At 38.2% G+C, this 17,342-nt stretch overlaps 1 protein-coding gene across 4 annotated transcripts in view; it reads left to right on the top strand.

Annotated features, from left to right (window-relative positions):
- Nucleotides 1-17,342, top strand: part of ACTN1 (actinin alpha 1) — a 295,503-nt gene that overhangs the window by 82,748 nt on the left and 195,413 nt on the right. For all 4 annotated transcript variants that reach the window (XM_053697995.1, XM_053697997.1, XM_053697996.1 and 1 more), the window contains exons 3-4: nt 12,477-12,591; nt 12,695-12,814. In XM_053697995.1, coding sequence (XP_053553970.1) covers nt 12,477-12,591; nt 12,695-12,814 — 235 coding nt within the window. The remainder of the gene's footprint in view (nt 1-12,476; nt 12,592-12,694; nt 12,815-17,342) is intronic.

The following is a 17,342-nucleotide window of genomic DNA, read 5'->3' on the forward strand; positions in this document are numbered from 1 at the left end:
CTGTACCAGGGAAGGAAGTGGTCAGTCAGGAACTCCACATACTTTGCAGAGGTCATCTTTACACCTTCGGGGACCCTAAAGGAGCCGACCAGCTCTCTTCCCATGATTCCGGCCCAAAACATGACTCCGCCTTGCTGACGTTGCAGCCTTGTTGGAACACGGTGGCCGTCCACCAACCATCCACTACTCCATCCATCCATCTGGACCATCCAGGGTTGCACGGCACTCATCAGTGTACAGGACTGTTTGAAAATGAGTCTTCATGTATTAATGTAGCAATTTCTGCTTGTGAGCATTGGTTAGTGGTGGCCGAATGGAAGGTTTATGCACAGTTGCAAGACTCTGGAGGACTCTACACCTTGATGTCCGTGGGACTCAAGAGGCACCAGCAGCTTCAAATATCTGTTTGCTGCTATGTAATGGTATTTTAGCAGCTGCTCTCTTGATCCGATGCATGGATCTGGCAGAAATCTTCCTCAATGTGCCTTTATCTGCACGAACCCGTCTGTGCTCTGAATATGCCACAAATCTCTTAATTGTGCGATGAACACGCTTAAGTTTTTGGGAAATATCTAATGTTTTCTTACCTCGTCCAAAGCATTGAACTGTTTCACTCTTTTCGGCAGCAGAGAGATCCTTTTTCTTCCCCATATTGCTTGAAAATGGTGCTCTGCTTAACCCCTTAATGACCGAGGACGTGCAGGGTACGTCGTCAAAAAAAAGGCAGTTAATGCCTGAGGACGTACCCTGCACGTCCTCGGTGTGGAAAGCAGCTGGAATCGATCCTGCTCGCTTCCAGCTGCTTTCCGGTTATTGCAGTGATGCCTCGATATGGAGGCATCCTGCAATAACTTTACATGGCCATCCGATGCAGAGAGAGCCACTCTGTGGCCCTCCCTGCACCGGACATCGATGGCCGGTATCGTTGGTGGGTGGGAGCCGACTTGGGAGGCGGGTGGGCGGCCATCGGTGTATGTTCTGCCATCAAGGGGGGCGGGATCGGAGGCGGGGCGCGCGGGAGCGTGCACGGGGCGGGAGCGGGTGGGAACCGCTACACTACGGAAAATATTGATAGGAAAAAGGGCTCAATCTTGTTTGTGCAAAAGCACAAAAATAGATCGTGGAGGGGTGGGGGGTTGGTTTTGTGTGGGGGGAAGCTACACTACAGAAAATTGTAATAAAAATAAAAAACCCCCATATTTTCTTCTAAACTGGGTACTGGCAGACAGCTGCCAGTACCCAAGATGGCGCATATTAAGTTAGATTGGGAGGGTTATAGAGCTGTTTGGGGGGGATCAGTGAGGTTGGGGGCTAAGGGGGGGATAGTACACAGCAGCATATATAAATATGCTTTTTAAAAACACAAAAAAACAACAAATATAGCTTTTATTTTAATACTGGCAGACTTTCTGCCAGTACTTAAGATGGCGGGGACAATTGTGGGGTGGGGGAGGGAAGAGAGCTGTTTGGGAGGGATCAGGGGGTCTGATGTTTCAGGTGGGAGGCTGAGCTCTACACTAAATGTGATATTAACCCTGCAAGCTCCCTACAAGCTACCTAATTAACCCCTTCACTGCTCGCCATAATACACGTGTGATGCGCAGCGGCATTTAGCGGCCTTCTAAATACCAAAAAGCAACGCCAAAGCCATATATGTCTGCTATTTCTGAACAAAGGGGATCCCAGAGAAGCATTTACAACCATTTGTGCCATAATTGCACAAGCTGTTTGTAAATGATTTCAGTGAGAAACCTAAAATTGTGAAAAATTTAACGTTTTTTTTTAATTTGATCGCATTTGGCGGTGAAATGGTGGCATGAAATATACCAAAATGGGCCTAGATCAATACTTGGGGTTGTCTACTACACTACACTAAAGCTAAAATTACCCCAAAAAGCTCCCTACATGCTCCCTAATTAACCCCTTCACTGCTGGGCATAATACACGTGTGGTGCGCAGTGGCATTTAGTGGCATTCTAATTACCAAAAAGCAACACCAAAGCCATATATGTCTGCTATTTATGAACAAAGGGGATCCCAGAGAAGAATTTACAACCATTTATGCCATAATTGCATAAGCTGTTTGTAAATAATTTCAGTGAGAATCCTAAAGTTTGTGAAAAAATTTGTGAAAAAGTGAACAATTTTTTTTATTTGATCGCATTTGGCGGTGAAATGGTGGCATGAAATATACCAAAATTGGCCTAGATCAATACTTTGGGATGTCTACTAAAAAAAAATATATACATGTCAATGGATATTCAGAGATTCCTGAAAGATATTAGTGTTCTAATGTAACTAGCGCTAATTTTGGAAAAAAAATGGTTTGGAAATAGCAAAGTGCTACTTGTATTTATGGCCCTATAACTTGCAAAAAAAGCAAAGAACATGTAAACATTGGGTATTTCTAAACTCAGGACAAAATTTAGAAACTATTTAGCATGGGTGTTTTTTGGTGGTTGTAGATGTGTAACAGATTTTGGGGGTCAAAGTTAGAAAAAGTGTATTTTTTTTTTCAATTTTTCCTCATATTTTATAATTTTTTTTATAGTAAATTATAAGATATGATGAAAATAATGGTATCTTTAGAAAGTCCATTTAATGGCGAGAAAAACGGTATATAATATGTGTGGGTACAGTAAATGAGTAAGAGGAGAATTACAGCTAAACACAAACACCGCAAAAATGTAAAAATAGCCTTGGTCCCAAACGGACAGAAAATGGAAAAGTGCTGCAGTCATTAAGGGGTTAATAATGTGGAACACCCTCCTTTAGTAGTTTTTCCTTTAATTGGGCTCACCTGGCAATCAAATTATCACAGGTGTCCGAGATTGTTTTCAGTGATCAAAAGAGCCCTGAGACACAATGCCATCCATGAGTTAAACTGAAAAAAAAAAAAATGTAATCTTTGTGACACTGAAATAGAATTTGCATAATAATTTGGAACAGGGTGTAGATTTGCATTTTAGAACACACAAAACTGACAATTTTATTCTTTTTAAAAATATTAAATAATTAGTTTAGATTTTGGAATACCGGATTTGGGAATTTGTACCTGTATAGATTTATTTGTAAAACATGTTCTAGTAATAGTCTATATATATATATATATATATATATATATATATATATATATATATATATATATATATATATATATATATATATATATATATATATATATATATATATATATATATATATATATATATATATATATATATATATATATATATTATTTATTTTTTTATTTTAGAACAGCCACGTGCCCCTCTGAGCATAGGCAACCTACTTGCTCATTTCTCCTATTTAAACTATGAATGCAAACTAAAGCCACTGAAATATTTTTCTTTAGAAACATTATAAACTTTTTACATTTACCAATCCCCTATCCAAGCCATTAACCTCATGAACATGAACTTTTGTTTCTGTTAATAGTGATGTTGTACAGAGATGGAGCCGATGGATACATATAGTCAGACATACAAGGTTTACCAATAATAAAGATGTATTTTATTCTGTAATTAGCAGCTAAAACTTTGATATTTTAAATAGTCCAGATAACCTCCTCTTTAGTATTGTATGATATGAGACGGAGAGAAAAAAATAATAATAAATGAATATTGTTTGTTTTTGTGGACTTAACAGTTTGTGTATAAGTTCCAGTTCCAGTAAGGAATTGTGGACTCTCACCACCTTAAGAAAGAAAACCAAATGTATTCCTTCCTTTCTTAGTGGTGAGAGTCCACAAACCTGCCCAATTTCCCATTTAGCAGTAGTTCCAGTTTGCACCTCTTTACCTACTATCTTTCTTCCTACTTCCTCCTATCCTTGGTTATACGTAATACTGGGAGGGTAAGGGAAGCACGGGGGATACTTAAAGCTCTGTTGTAGGGTGTCTTTGCAAAAAAGATAATTTGTTTTGAAGTTTTAGTCTCTCGTGACATTTTATGTAAATTAATTTCTAATAATTTGTTCATATCTTTTGGATATGGTGTAATTTTTTTTTATATTTTACTATGGAATTAAAGGAATTTTCATGAGCCCTCAAATGTAATAAGCATTTTACTCATATCCCATCTGCTGAAGGAAATCAAGTTTGCTCCTTTCTCAAGATGGTGTCACAAACACATGATGTCCGATGAGGCTGTGGCTTCTAAAGCTTATGTACTTCAGTGACTGAGTTCTGTGAAGTAATATTTAGAATCGTGTGTGGTTGGATTCACACTATAGTACAGAAGCCCAATAACTGCAGATTACACCTGCATTGTTACCACATGACAGCCCATAAATAATGTCACACATTTAAAAGGACGCACTGAACTCACTCACACAAGAACATTTGTTTAGCTTATTTTCTGCTTTGTGGAATGAGAATATTACTTCAAGTTGTCTTAGCCAAAGACACTGCCTAACTCAATAGTAATGAGGTTTTAATCTTGTCCTTCAGCTAAGCAAAAAAGTTACGGTACGATAGTGAGTGGTGGTGGGTGTGAGTTTGTATGAGGTGGGGGATGTACCAGAACCAAATAGACATCTACAGAGCTAAGTAGAGAGGTGTTGGATTTACTGATGATCTGTTAATCAGGTAAATGGTCATTTAGACTGTCTTCATATTATATAAAATATCATACACCTACAGAATACTGTACAAAAGTCTACCATCACCAAATGGTTTTATTTGATCATTTTATTAAAAGTAGTAAAATATTGTATTGGAACATGTGAGTTGCATTTATACTTTTTATGATTAAGTCTTGATATTCCATTAGTATGATCCTGCTAGTGCTTCTGCAAGTGCTCCTGTTAGGACCATTTGATGTAGGACATTTAGTTCAGAAATACCTTTTTGTAATCTTCATCAATTCAAAGACAAGTGTCTGAGTGTTGAGTAGAAGTGCCAAATTGCAGCTTCTAATGGGACAGTACAATCAATGGGTTGTTTTTTTTAACCAATTCATTTTTATCCAAAGCAAAACCAGGTAGACCTGTAGAGACCACACCATCAGTATATCAAGCTAACATACTTACGGAATAGAACATCATCTACATCCACAATGCAAGCGCTGCTGAACCAGGAAAATCTTACACCAGTGAGCAAAAGCACAGTCAAAACACTGCTCATAAAGTGCAGTCGTCGTACAAGGTCCGATGATCTAATGCTCACTGAGCTGGCGAGATTATTAAAGAATGCTCGCCAGTACTTCTATTTCACTGGTGGAATGATCTAAAGCCACTTTTTACCCAGAAAATAGGGTGTCTCACTAAGGGGTGTGTACTGCATTTTCGTATGAAAAGTGCACAGTAAAATTTGTATTTTAAACATCATAATAAATGAATATTTGAACCAATCACACAAAAGTATTAACATTGCCTAGCATAAATCGTAATTTAAGTGCACTGGATGGTCAAAAAGAGCAAGATATTCATACTTATAAGTGCAAAATACAAATCGTAATTGTTTTTTTCATAAAATGGGCTGAACATGGGCGCTCTATGGGCATATATGAAATTGTCTCTCTAATCCCAGCGTAATTCTGTAAAGATTCTCACTGTAGATCTGGTTTTTATTGCCAACTAAAAGGTGGCGAGCTGTTCACAAAACACTCAAAATACTAATAACCCTAATAAAAAAAATAAAAATGCATGCATATGAAAATGTAGGCAGGACTTTTTTATGGGGGTACTCTCTGCTACCGAGTACCACCACCTCTGCAATATCATAACAGGTAATATTTGAATACTATAGTTTTTACAAGAGCAGGCTGCAAAATCTATCTAGCATGGTAAATAACAGTTTCTTTTGCTCTGAGCACAATATATCAATCAATGAGTATTGATATAGATATATATATATATATATATATATATATATATATATATATATATATATATATATATATATATATATATATATATAAATAAAAGCACTGGGAGATTGTAAGATGCTATACACAATGTGATTTATGTTGGCTGCAGGATTTAATTTTTAAAGTGCACCCCGTGCTCACTTCTAACTTTGGTCTATGGTGCGAGTGTCCCTTTCCAGTGAGGTCTTTTACTTTCAGTAGGAGACTTCTCGCCACTGGCAGGGACTGCCCCTTTTTTATAATTCCACCAAGGGAGCTCCCACGAGTGTTGGTGAGAAAAACCACGTCTGAAATTGCAAGGTTTAGCTCATCGGGCCCTCAGGGAGAATTGCGCTATTGCACTTATTGAAATAAAAAAAGGCTAAATGTTTAGCTTAGGCCAAACAATATAAACGTCCTGTTTACTGGCAAACCAAATGTTTAAATTTCTGGTTGCAATTGGAGAGTTTGTAAGGAGATGGTGGAATGAGAGGCTACATCACAGTATGTAAAACCTACAATTAAATGTGGTGCAAGGGATGCTTTGCCTAATCTGGTGACTTGCAATTGGCTACACTGAGACCAAAGAGATGTACCTCTCTATTTGGCAAAGGCATATGCCATCCCTTCTGGCTTAAAGTTGTGCTGAAGCAAAACATTTTTCAGCAGGGCATCATCCTAAACACACAGTTGTGCCAGGTGTATCTGAAGCCTAAGGAAGGGACAAGGAGTGTTAATTTGAACGGCTTTACACATTTTGGGAACATTTCAAAAGGGGAAAAGCAAAACAATGTTACATTTCGTAGCATGCCCTGCAGTCAAATAAAATAGCTTTCAGCATGAAGTGTTTTATACTTCATGACTGAAAGTCCCCTTTTTATTTGTTGCACTGGTAAATTCTAGCGTTTCACAAATGCTAGGATTTACCATCACTTTAAAGCAGTCATTAAAGGGATAGCAAGGTCAAAATGAAATGTTTACATTGTTGCAATATACTTTCATTAGCGAGAATGCTTCTAGTAAGTGATTACCGTTTCACTGGCATTAGCACATATGCTTCATGTGAGTAGAGGATCAGGATTCAGAGCTGGTGTTGTCTTGTGACTGAGAAGGTGTGGTTGTTTGAATGCTGGTGCACAGGGCACTCACAGCATATGTGCATTATGTCGCTGGAAAACTGTAATAACCTTTTACTTGCCAATGGTAGTAAAATGCAAAACAAATTATAAGTGCAGTAGTGGACCCTTGTACCCTACTGAATATAAAATACAAACACATAAGTATAAATTTGTTTTTTATGTGTGTACAATGAACCTAGCTGCGGCTGGTTTCTGTTATTTCTTCTGAATAGAAACCATTTGCATATAGTGTTCACAAAGGCTCATGTCTAACAGTTTATGGATTAAGAACAGGCAAATAGCTGTGGATTTTTGCGTTTGATTGTAGAGCAGCATCTTCTATGTGCCATTAGGCTCAAAACTTGTGTTTACATTAAAATAATAAGTCACAGAGTACATTAAGTGGAAACCAACATTTACAGCAGTGTATTGGAAAATGGTTCTTTAGTTTTATTTTTAAAATAGCTTATTAAAACGTTAACTTATTGTTCTCATGAACATGAACTGAGCCTGCAGGAATAGCAGATTTCTTTATCTTTACTGTCTATACACAAAGGTAAATAAGAAGTTACTGGAATTTCTTCATTCTAGGTGGTGGTTTCAATGAGCAAACTCAGCTTTTTCCATTGCAAGAATAGATTGAAAGGAGGAATTTGCAATATGTAATTTTCAACATTTTAAAGGAACTCTGTTGTGTAGATTTTCCCCTTAACATTTTTCTAGGGATAACATAGTATGGGGGGGGGGGGGGGGTAATGCACATGGGCATATTCCACAATGCTAGCTGTACAAACCATTGTTCGACCTAGATAATGCACCATATAAATTTTCCTGCATATTCTGAAATAAGCGAGCCTCATGTCAAATGCAAGCTTTTATTTTCTCTTCAGTTACCGATTCATCTGGTAGAAGGGTGTTTTCTAGGTTATTAGTAACTATATGGCAGAGTATTCCACTTCAGTGCTCAACAAATGTGTTCAAAATCTAGAAGCCAGCCCATATTGGTCCTCCCTGTGATAGAGAGAGAGATGTTTATACTGGGCAATATAGTTTGTTGGAACAAAGTTTCTGTTTAAATTTAAAAGTTGCATAAATTGGAAACAAAATACGTGCTGAAACGTGGCAATTGTGTAGCTAAAACTAGTGACTACAACATTTCAGTTAAATTGGTCAAACCATTTTAAAGTGAATGCCAACTTTCATGAATGAAAGCCTCTTTTTAAAAATACTATTAAAAACAGGGGCGCTTTCATTCATGAAAGTTTACATTGAAGTCGTTTTTTAAAAATACTTACCTTTTATTCCTAGCAAGCACAGGACACCGGAGCAGCGATTCCCCCGCATCCAGGTCGTCTCTTCTTACGTCAGAAATTGTGAATCCAGCTTCCTCCAATAACGTCTCCCCCCCCCCCCCCCCCAGAGCAAATATTGCCTAAGGCCACGTCGTGATTGGAGGAAGCCGGATTCATTATTTCTGAAGTAAGAATAGACATCCTGGGGGCGGAGGAATCGCTGCTCCGCTGTTCCACGCTTGCTAGGAATAAAAAGTAAATATTTTAAAAGAACGGCTTCAATGTAAAATTTCATGAATGAAAGTTGCCCCTGTTTTTAATAGTATTTTTAAAAACAGGGCTTTCATTCGTGAAAGTTGACATTCACTTTAAAGTGAATGTAAACTTTCATCAATTAGTTCCAGGTTTTTAAATATAATAATAAAAACAGGGGCACTTTCATGGATGAAAGTTTACATTGCACCGTATTTTACAAATACTTACCTTTTACTTAATCAAAGCTGGATTGGCATCCCCTGCCTGCAGGTCCTCTGTAAATACGTCACCAATGACGAAACTGGCTTCCTCTAATCACAGCTCCCCCCCAGAGCGTACATCTCGTGGGGCCCTGCTGTGATTGGAGGAAGCCGGTTTAGTCATTGGTGACGTATTTACAGAGGACCTGCAGGCAGGGGGTGCCAATCCAGTTTTGATTAAGTAAAAGGTAAGTATTTGTAAAATACGGTGCAATGTAAACTTTCATCCTTGAAAGTGCCCCTGTTTTTATTAGTATATTTAAAAAAACGTGATGAAACTTTACATTCACTTAAAGGGACAGTCTAGGCCAAAATAAACTTGCATGTAATTTTAAACAATTTTCCAATTTACTTTTATCTCCAAGTTTGCTTTGTTCTCTTGGTATTCTTAGTTGAAAGCTTAACCTAGGAGGTTCATATGCTAACTTCTTAGACCTTGAAGCCCACCTCTTTCAGATTAAATTTTAACAGTTTTTCACCACTAGAGGGTGTTAGTTCACATATTTCATATAGATAACACTGTGCTCGTGCACGAGAAGTTATCTGGGAGCAGGCACTGATTGGCTAGACTGCAAGTCTGTCAAAAGAACTGAAAAAGGGGCAGTTTGCAGAGGCTTAGATACAAGATAATCACAGAGGTTAAAATTATATTAATATAACTGTGTTGGTTATGCAAAACTGGGAAATGGGTAATAAAGGGATTATCTATCTTTTAAAACAATAAAAATTCTGGTGTAGACTGTCCCTTTAAATGTAGAAAAAAGTGCTGTTTTTCAGAAAAAATACATTGACTTATATTTGGCATTTGATGTTGGTTCTTCAGCTAACATGACTGAATATATTTTCATGAAACTGAGCATGATGGCTTTTTACTTGATTTAATGCCCCTTGGTAGTTTTTAGTGCATAACAAGTTATTTCATACACATTGGCTTTTGTTTTGCAACAGGCCACAGTCTAGTCTGGCGGGTCAGTAATGTCACCCCTTGACATGCTCAGTAAAGAGTGCTTTTTCTTCAGCACATTATCAATGTGTCAGCAGGGGGAGCCTGCAATGAACTGTTGCCATCAGTGCTTTACTGTGGTCTCATGGTATTTCACTGAAATCACACAATATTTCATAGTAAACTTCCTTAAAGGGACAGTCAAGTCCAAAAAAAACTTATGATTTTAAATAGGGCATGTCATTTTAAACAACTTTCCAATATACTTTTATTACCAATTTTGATTTTTCTTGGTATTTTTAGTTGAAAGCTAAACCTAGGAGGTTCATATTCTAATTTCTTAGACCTTGAAGGCCGCCTCTTAGCTGAAAGCATTTTGACAGTTTTAACATGCTGCACATGCCAGATAGGGTTGCCAACTTATTTTGTAAAGGAAAATAAGGGAGACTAAGGAATCAACAATTTTCAAATACATACAGCCCTCGTTTTACAACGGTTCAATTTACACCGTTTCAGAATAACAACCTTTTTTCCAGTCATGTGACTGCTATTGAAAAGCATTGAGAAGCAGTGAATTTATTAAAATATCCAGTAGGTGGAGCTGTCCGCTTGTGTTGCAGCAAAGCCAAGTAAGCTGAAATTAATCAGTTTAACCAGACCTGAGCTATCGAGCAGATTTCAAAGGAACAAATATAAATCAGTCCAGATTGGAATGCATAGAAAGAACTGTTTGCAGAAAAATGCAAGTGAAGTATGTTGTGTGATTATTTTATTAGGTTTATAATGCTGTTTAGCATTTAAAGTCTTCATTTCAAAGCTTTAAAAATAATGTATTAGGTGTTATGACAATTTTGAGAGGGGTCTGGAACCTATCTCCCTCACTTCCCATTGACTTACATTATTAACTGGGTTTCAATTTACAACCGTTTCGATTTACAACCATTCCTTCTGGAACCTAACCCCGGCGTAAACTGAGGGCTACCTGTAGTACATTTGCAAATTCTACAATAGTTACTGAGATAAAGACTTTATTTTTACAATTTGATACAGTTTTGGACAACAATTCTTCATATTAATCATCTTTATTCACAGTGTAGCTTAATGCATTCAACAACTTACTGCAAATTTGTGATTTCTACTTCTCATTTAAGGCACAGTGGGAGTAAAGACATTAAACTCTCAGATACATCAAAATGAACTAATTAAGAGTACGATAGTAAATGCTTGAAATTAAGATTTTACATGTTGTAAAAAATAAGGGGGAAAAATGTTATAAGAGCAGATAAGACGGGACTCTGGAGACTATAAAACAATTTGGGCAAAAAAGGGAAGCTTGACAACCCTATGCCGGATGGCTGCACTTTTATCCTCTTTAAAGGGACATTATACACTAATTTTTTCTTTGCATAAATGTTTTGTAGATGATCTATTTATATAGCCCGTAAAGTTTTTTTTTTTTTTTTTTAAATAAATATATAGTTTTGCTTATTTTTAAATAACATTGCTCTGATTTTCAGACTCCTAACCAAGCCCCAAAGTTTTATGTGAATACCGTCAGCTACCTTCTCCAGCTTGCTCCTGTTTGTGTAAAGGGTCTTTTCATATGCAAAAGCCGGGGGAGGAGGGGGAGTGTCTTATTTACCACTTGCAGTGGGCTTTCCAGCTACCTTTTCAACAGAGCCAAACTGACAGCTTCTAAGGAAGTTTTTAAACTGTTTTATACTGGATTTTTATATCAGAATCTGTGCATCTTCTTCTTTATAGTAGTGTCTATTACATGCAGTTATATGAAAATGAGTGTATACTGTCCCTTTAAGGTAAATAAGCTTATTGGGAATTTTTAATAAACTTAACTGCATACAGCTTGCAAGTTAAAGGGGCAGTAAACACTATGAAACATCTTTAAATATTTGTCCATTGTTTACTTTTTCCCCTTTCATGCAATTAAACTCTAAATATTAAAGGGACATTATACACTAGATTTTTCTTTGCATAAATGTTTTGTAGATGATCCATTTTATATAGCCGATACAGTTTTTTTTGTTTTTGTTTGTTTTTATAGTTTTGCTTATTTTTAAATAACATTGCTCTGATTTTCAGACTCCTAACCAAACCCAAAAATGTTGAATACTATACCTACTCCAGCTTTATCCTGTTTGTGTAAGATCTTTTCATATGCAGGGGGAGGGGAGTGTCTGCTTTTTCCCCACTTACAGTGGGTGTTCCAGCTACCTTTTTAATAGAGCTAAACTGGAAGCTTCTAAGTAAGTCTTTAAAAGGTTTTATACTGGATTTTTAGATCAGTATCTGTGCATATTATTCTTTATAGTAGTGTCTAGTACATGCGGTTATATGAAAATTGGTGTATACTGTTCCTTTAAACAATTTTCAATTCTCAGAACATTAAATGTACCCTGCTAACTTCTCAAGGCTAACCCTACTACATAAATGTCCCTATGTGGCTTTAGCAGATAACTGCAAAACAATGCTTTTTATGCTAACTTTACGACAATGACTAGCCTTGTTGTCTGTGGACTAAATCCCAGATTGATTATACTATATATCATAGGTGATGTCACTGTTGATGATATCAAAGGTCTCATGAGTGAGGTAATTTATGATGTCATGAAAAGCTCCCAAGGGGTATCGGGGACAGTTTGTTAGGAATTTCCTTGCATTTAAACGTTTGATAGAAAACTTAAATTCTGGGTTTGTCAAGCTCTGCCTTAGTATCATTCTATTCACTTTTCCTTTTGTAGACCTTCACAGCTTGGTGTAACTCTCATCTTCGAAAAGCTGGAACACAGATTGAAAACATAGATGAAGACTTCAGAGATGGCCTTAAACTTATGTTACTACTTGAAGTCATCTCAGGTGAGTTCAAGTCACAGCTGTAATTGTTAATACTGTTATAATATAAACACTATCATGTATTTCATGGATTTAAATTGTGATTTTGTTTCTCACTACCTCCCAGGTGAGCGTCTGCCCAAACCAGAGAGAGGAAAGATGCGCGTGCATAAAATTGCTAATGTCAACAAAGCTCTGAACTTTATAACCAGTAAAGGGGTGAAGTTGGTTTCCATTGGTGCTGAAGGTGAATACTCTGTATATTGTGGGTTTAAAACATTTTCTAGCATTCATAGTTTTGCTATTATTCTTATAATGTTTTTCATAGCCCTGCTGACCGATTAGTTTAGTGCTCTGTTTTGTTTGTTTACTTTTTTATATAATACCATTAACCCCTTAACCATTAAGACCTGTATATATACGTTGTGTGGTACTTTGCTTATTGTACCGCACAACGTGTGTGTGTGTGTGTATGTGTATATATATATATATATATATATATATATATATATATATATATATATATATATATATATATATATATATATATATATATATATATATAGTCATTCAGCCAAATGAAAATACCTATGACTTCATTCCAATACCCAAGCTAGAGGACACGAAATGAATAGAGAGGGAGAAAAAGGCATGAGGACCTAAACAGAAGGCACCACCGCTTGAAGAACTTTTCTCCCAAAAGAAGCCTCAGCCGAGGCAAAAGTATCAAATTTATAGAATTTGGAAAAAGTATGCAAAGAGGACCATGTTGCCGCCTTGCAAATCAGTTCCACAAAAGCTTCATTTTTGAAAGCCCAAGACGAGGAGACAGCCCTAGTGGAATGAGCCATAATTCTCTCAGGAGGCTTCTGTCCATCAGTCTCATAACCCAAACAAATTAAACTTCTCAACCAGAGAGACAGTAGTAGAAGTGGCCTTCTGATCTTTACGCTTTCCAGAGAAAACAACAAACAGGGCAGAAGAGTGCCGAAAATATTTAGTAGCTTGTAAGTAAAATTTTAGAGCGTGCACAACATCCAAGTTGCAAAATACATTCTTTATGAGAAGAAGGCTTAGGACAAAAAAAAAGGAACAACAATTTCTTGGTGTTTCGTTTTCGAAACCACCTTTGGTAGAAAGCCCAATTTTGAACGAAGGACCGCCTTATTTGCATGAAAAATAAGGTATGGGGAATCACACTGCAGAGCTGACTCTGACTCTGCGAGCGGAAGAAATAGCAAGGAGAAACAAAACCTTCCAAGATAACTTTATATCAACAACATCCATCGGCTCAAACGGAGCCTGCTGCAAAACCTTAAGAACTAGATTAAGGGCCCACGTAGGAGCAACTGGTTTAAACACAGGTCTAATTCTAACCAGGGCCTGAACAAAGGCTTGAACATCTGGTAAGTCCGCCCGACGTTTGTGCGAAATAGATAAGGCAGAAATCTGGCCCTTTAGAGTACTGACGACAAACCCTTCTCTAGGCCATCCTGAAGAAAAGACAAAATCCGGGGAATCCGCACCTGGCTCCAATAAAGATATTTACGCCATACCTTATGTAAATCTTGCGAGTAACAGGCTTGCGAGCCTGAAGCATTGTATCAATGACCGCTTCAGAAAAACCACGTCTAGACAAAACTAGGCGTTCAATCTCCAGGCAGTCCGCTTCAGAGTATCCAGGTTTGGATGGAGGAAAGGACCATGAATTAGAAGGTCCTTCCTCAGAGGTAACCTCCAAGGAGGTAGAGATGACATCCTCGAACCAGATCCTGCAAGGCCATGCAGGAGTTCTTAGATTCACCGATGCTCTCTCCTGTTTGATAGAAGCATTGACTTGTGGAAGGAGAGCAAACGGAGGAAACATATGCCAGAGAGAAGATCCAAGGAACCGTCTGAGTATCTATCAAGGCAGCCTGAGGATATCTTGACATTGAACCATACTTTGGAACCTTGGCGTTTATGGCGAGACGCCATCAGATCCAATTCTGGAACCCCCCACCTGAGGGTTATCTGAGAGAACACTTCCGGATGGAGAGCCCACTCCCCGGGATGAAAGGTCTGTCTGCTCAGAAAATCGACCTCCCAATTGTCCACTCCTGGAATGTGGATGGTAGATAGGAGACAGTCGTGAGCTTCCGCCCACTGCAGAATGCGAGTCACCTCCTTCATGGCAGAGGAGCTCAGAGTTCCTCCCTGGTGGTTGATGTAAGCCACCAAGGTGGTGTTGTCCAACTGAAATCAGGGCCAAGCTGTCAAGGCATTGAAGATGGCTCTCAACTCCAAGATGTTTATGGGAAGAGAGGACTTTTCCCGAGACCACAGGCCCTGAGCCTTCAGAGAACCCCAAACAGCTCCCCAGCCTGACAGGCTGGCATCCGTAGTCACAATCACCCAGGAAGGTCTCAGGAAGCAAGTTCCCCGAGCCAGATTTTCCTGAGAAATACACCACGAGAGAGATTCTCTTGTTAAGGGGTTCAGCTTTTATCCTCTGCGATAAATCTGAATAGTCTCCGTTCCATTGACAGAGCATGCACAGTTTTAGTGGTCGAAGATGGAACCGAGCAAAAGGACTGATGTCTATGGCAGCAACCATCAGACCAATCACCTCCATGCACTGAGCCACTGATGGACGAAAGAAAGACTGGAGGGAAAGACAAGAAGCCAGAAGCTTGGATTTTCTGAGGTCTGTTAGGAAAATTTTCATAGTCAGATAATCTGTGATTGTCCCTATGAAAGTCACTCTTTTAGATTGGCACGTAGAAAAGACAACATCTCTGTATGAGATTTTGCTAGTTGAAAAGATGACTCCTGAACCAAGATGTCGTCTAGATAAGGCGACACAGCAATTCCCTGAGATCTGACCACTGCCAATAGCGCCCCCAGAACGAAGCACAACAAACTGGAAATGCTTGACTAGAAAAGCAAAGCTCAGAAACCGGTGATGGTCCCTGTGAATGGGAACATGAAGATACGTGTCCTTCAGGTCTATGGTCGTCATGAACTGACCTTGTTGTACCAAAGAAAGAATAGAACAAATAGTTTCCATCTTGAAGGACGGAACCCTGAGGAATTTGTTGAGACACTTTAGATCAAGGAAGGGTTCCCTCCTTTTTGGGAACCACAAATAGATTTGAATAGAATCCTAGACCCTCTTCCTTTAGAGGAACTGGTACAATGACTCCCAGGGAGGATAGGTCCTTCACGCAATTTAAGAAGGCCTCCCTCTTTACCGGATTTGAAGATAATCTTGACAGGAGAAATCTACCCCTTGGAGGGCAAGACTTGAATCCTATTCTGTTACTCTGAGATACTATGTCCACAGTGAACAGTCCAATGATATCCAGCACAAGTCCAATGGTTAGAGCCCCACGGAGTTACTACCAAACTCCAGAGAATCAATGCAAAAAAAAAAGGATGGAGGCTCTCCAAATATGCCAATATTATCTCTTTATTCGAATAGTTGCAAAGTCAAACAACCACGACGTTTCGGGGTAATGTGCCCCTTAATCGTGTTAAATGATTGTACAGATACACCTGTTTAAATAGCCAACTGGGATTTTAACCCTTACAATCTTTCAAAGCACACAGCTTATGAGAGTTAGCGCCATCTATTGTTCAGGCCAAGGTAAAATCTGACACAAAAATTAAAATCAAACGGCTATGAAGCCCCCAGCACAATCCTGTTAAGAAAGATGCTAAGAGGATGATTTTTGTTTCTGAGTTTTCTAGACAGAGCCAGCAGGTATTAAAAATTATACAGAGACACTGGGGTATTCTGAACAAATGCAATTCAGGAGTTGAAGAGTTTGGCCAAATGCCAATGCCAGCTTACAAGCGGAGTAGAAGCTTGAGAGATACTTTAATTCGGGCTGACATTGGCTCTGGTAGAACATTGTCCCAACATTATATCACTAAGAAAAATTTAGGCTGTTTTCCATGTCTGGGGTGCAGTAACTGTAACTCTATAATTTAAAAGTCCTTATTTTTTACATCCACACACTGGACATAAATTTTATTATAGGGATTATTTTACATGCAATAGTAGCTATGTTATTTACATGATTAAATGCCCATGTGGGAAGGCCTATATTGGCGAGTCCTCCAGAAGGATACGTGACCGCATAACAGAACACAAGAGCAATATCAGATGTAAGACACTGACAGCTCCTGTTGCTTATCATTTTATAGCAGCAGGACACCACATTAGCCAGCTTCGGTTCCAGGTTATTGAGCAGATTAAGGTTCCCAGAAGAGGTGGAAATAGGGATCTTTTACTCAAACAGCGTGAGACCTTTTGGATCTTTTCACCCTGGAACCGAAGGGGTTAAATAGAAAAATAAATTGGGCAATTTTTTATTAACTGGAACATTTTCTATTTTGACTGCTTGTCATTCAGTGTTACTTATTAACTTTAGTGTTGGATCACATCAAATATCATTACTATATGTCACTATGTAAATAGATTTATTGGAAACATTTTGTGTATATTATATGCAATGATTGATTGGTTGATTATTTAACAGGATTGTGCTGGGGGCTTCATAGTGGTTTGATTTTAATTTTTGTGTCAGATTTTACCTTGGCCTGAACAATAGATGGCGCTAACTCTCATAAGCTGTGTGCTTTGAAAGATTGTAAGGGTTAAAATCCCAGTTGGCTATTTAAACAGGTGTATCTGTACAATCATTTAACACATGATTAAGGGGCACATTACCCCGAAACGTTGTGGTTGTTTGACTTTGCAACTATTCTAATAAAGAGATAATATTGGC

Source organism: Bombina bombina, chromosome 1 (assembly GCF_027579735.1).
Source record: "Bombina bombina isolate aBomBom1 chromosome 1, aBomBom1.pri, whole genome shotgun sequence".
Classification (NCBI taxonomy): domain Eukaryota; kingdom Metazoa; phylum Chordata; class Amphibia; order Anura; family Bombinatoridae; genus Bombina; species Bombina bombina.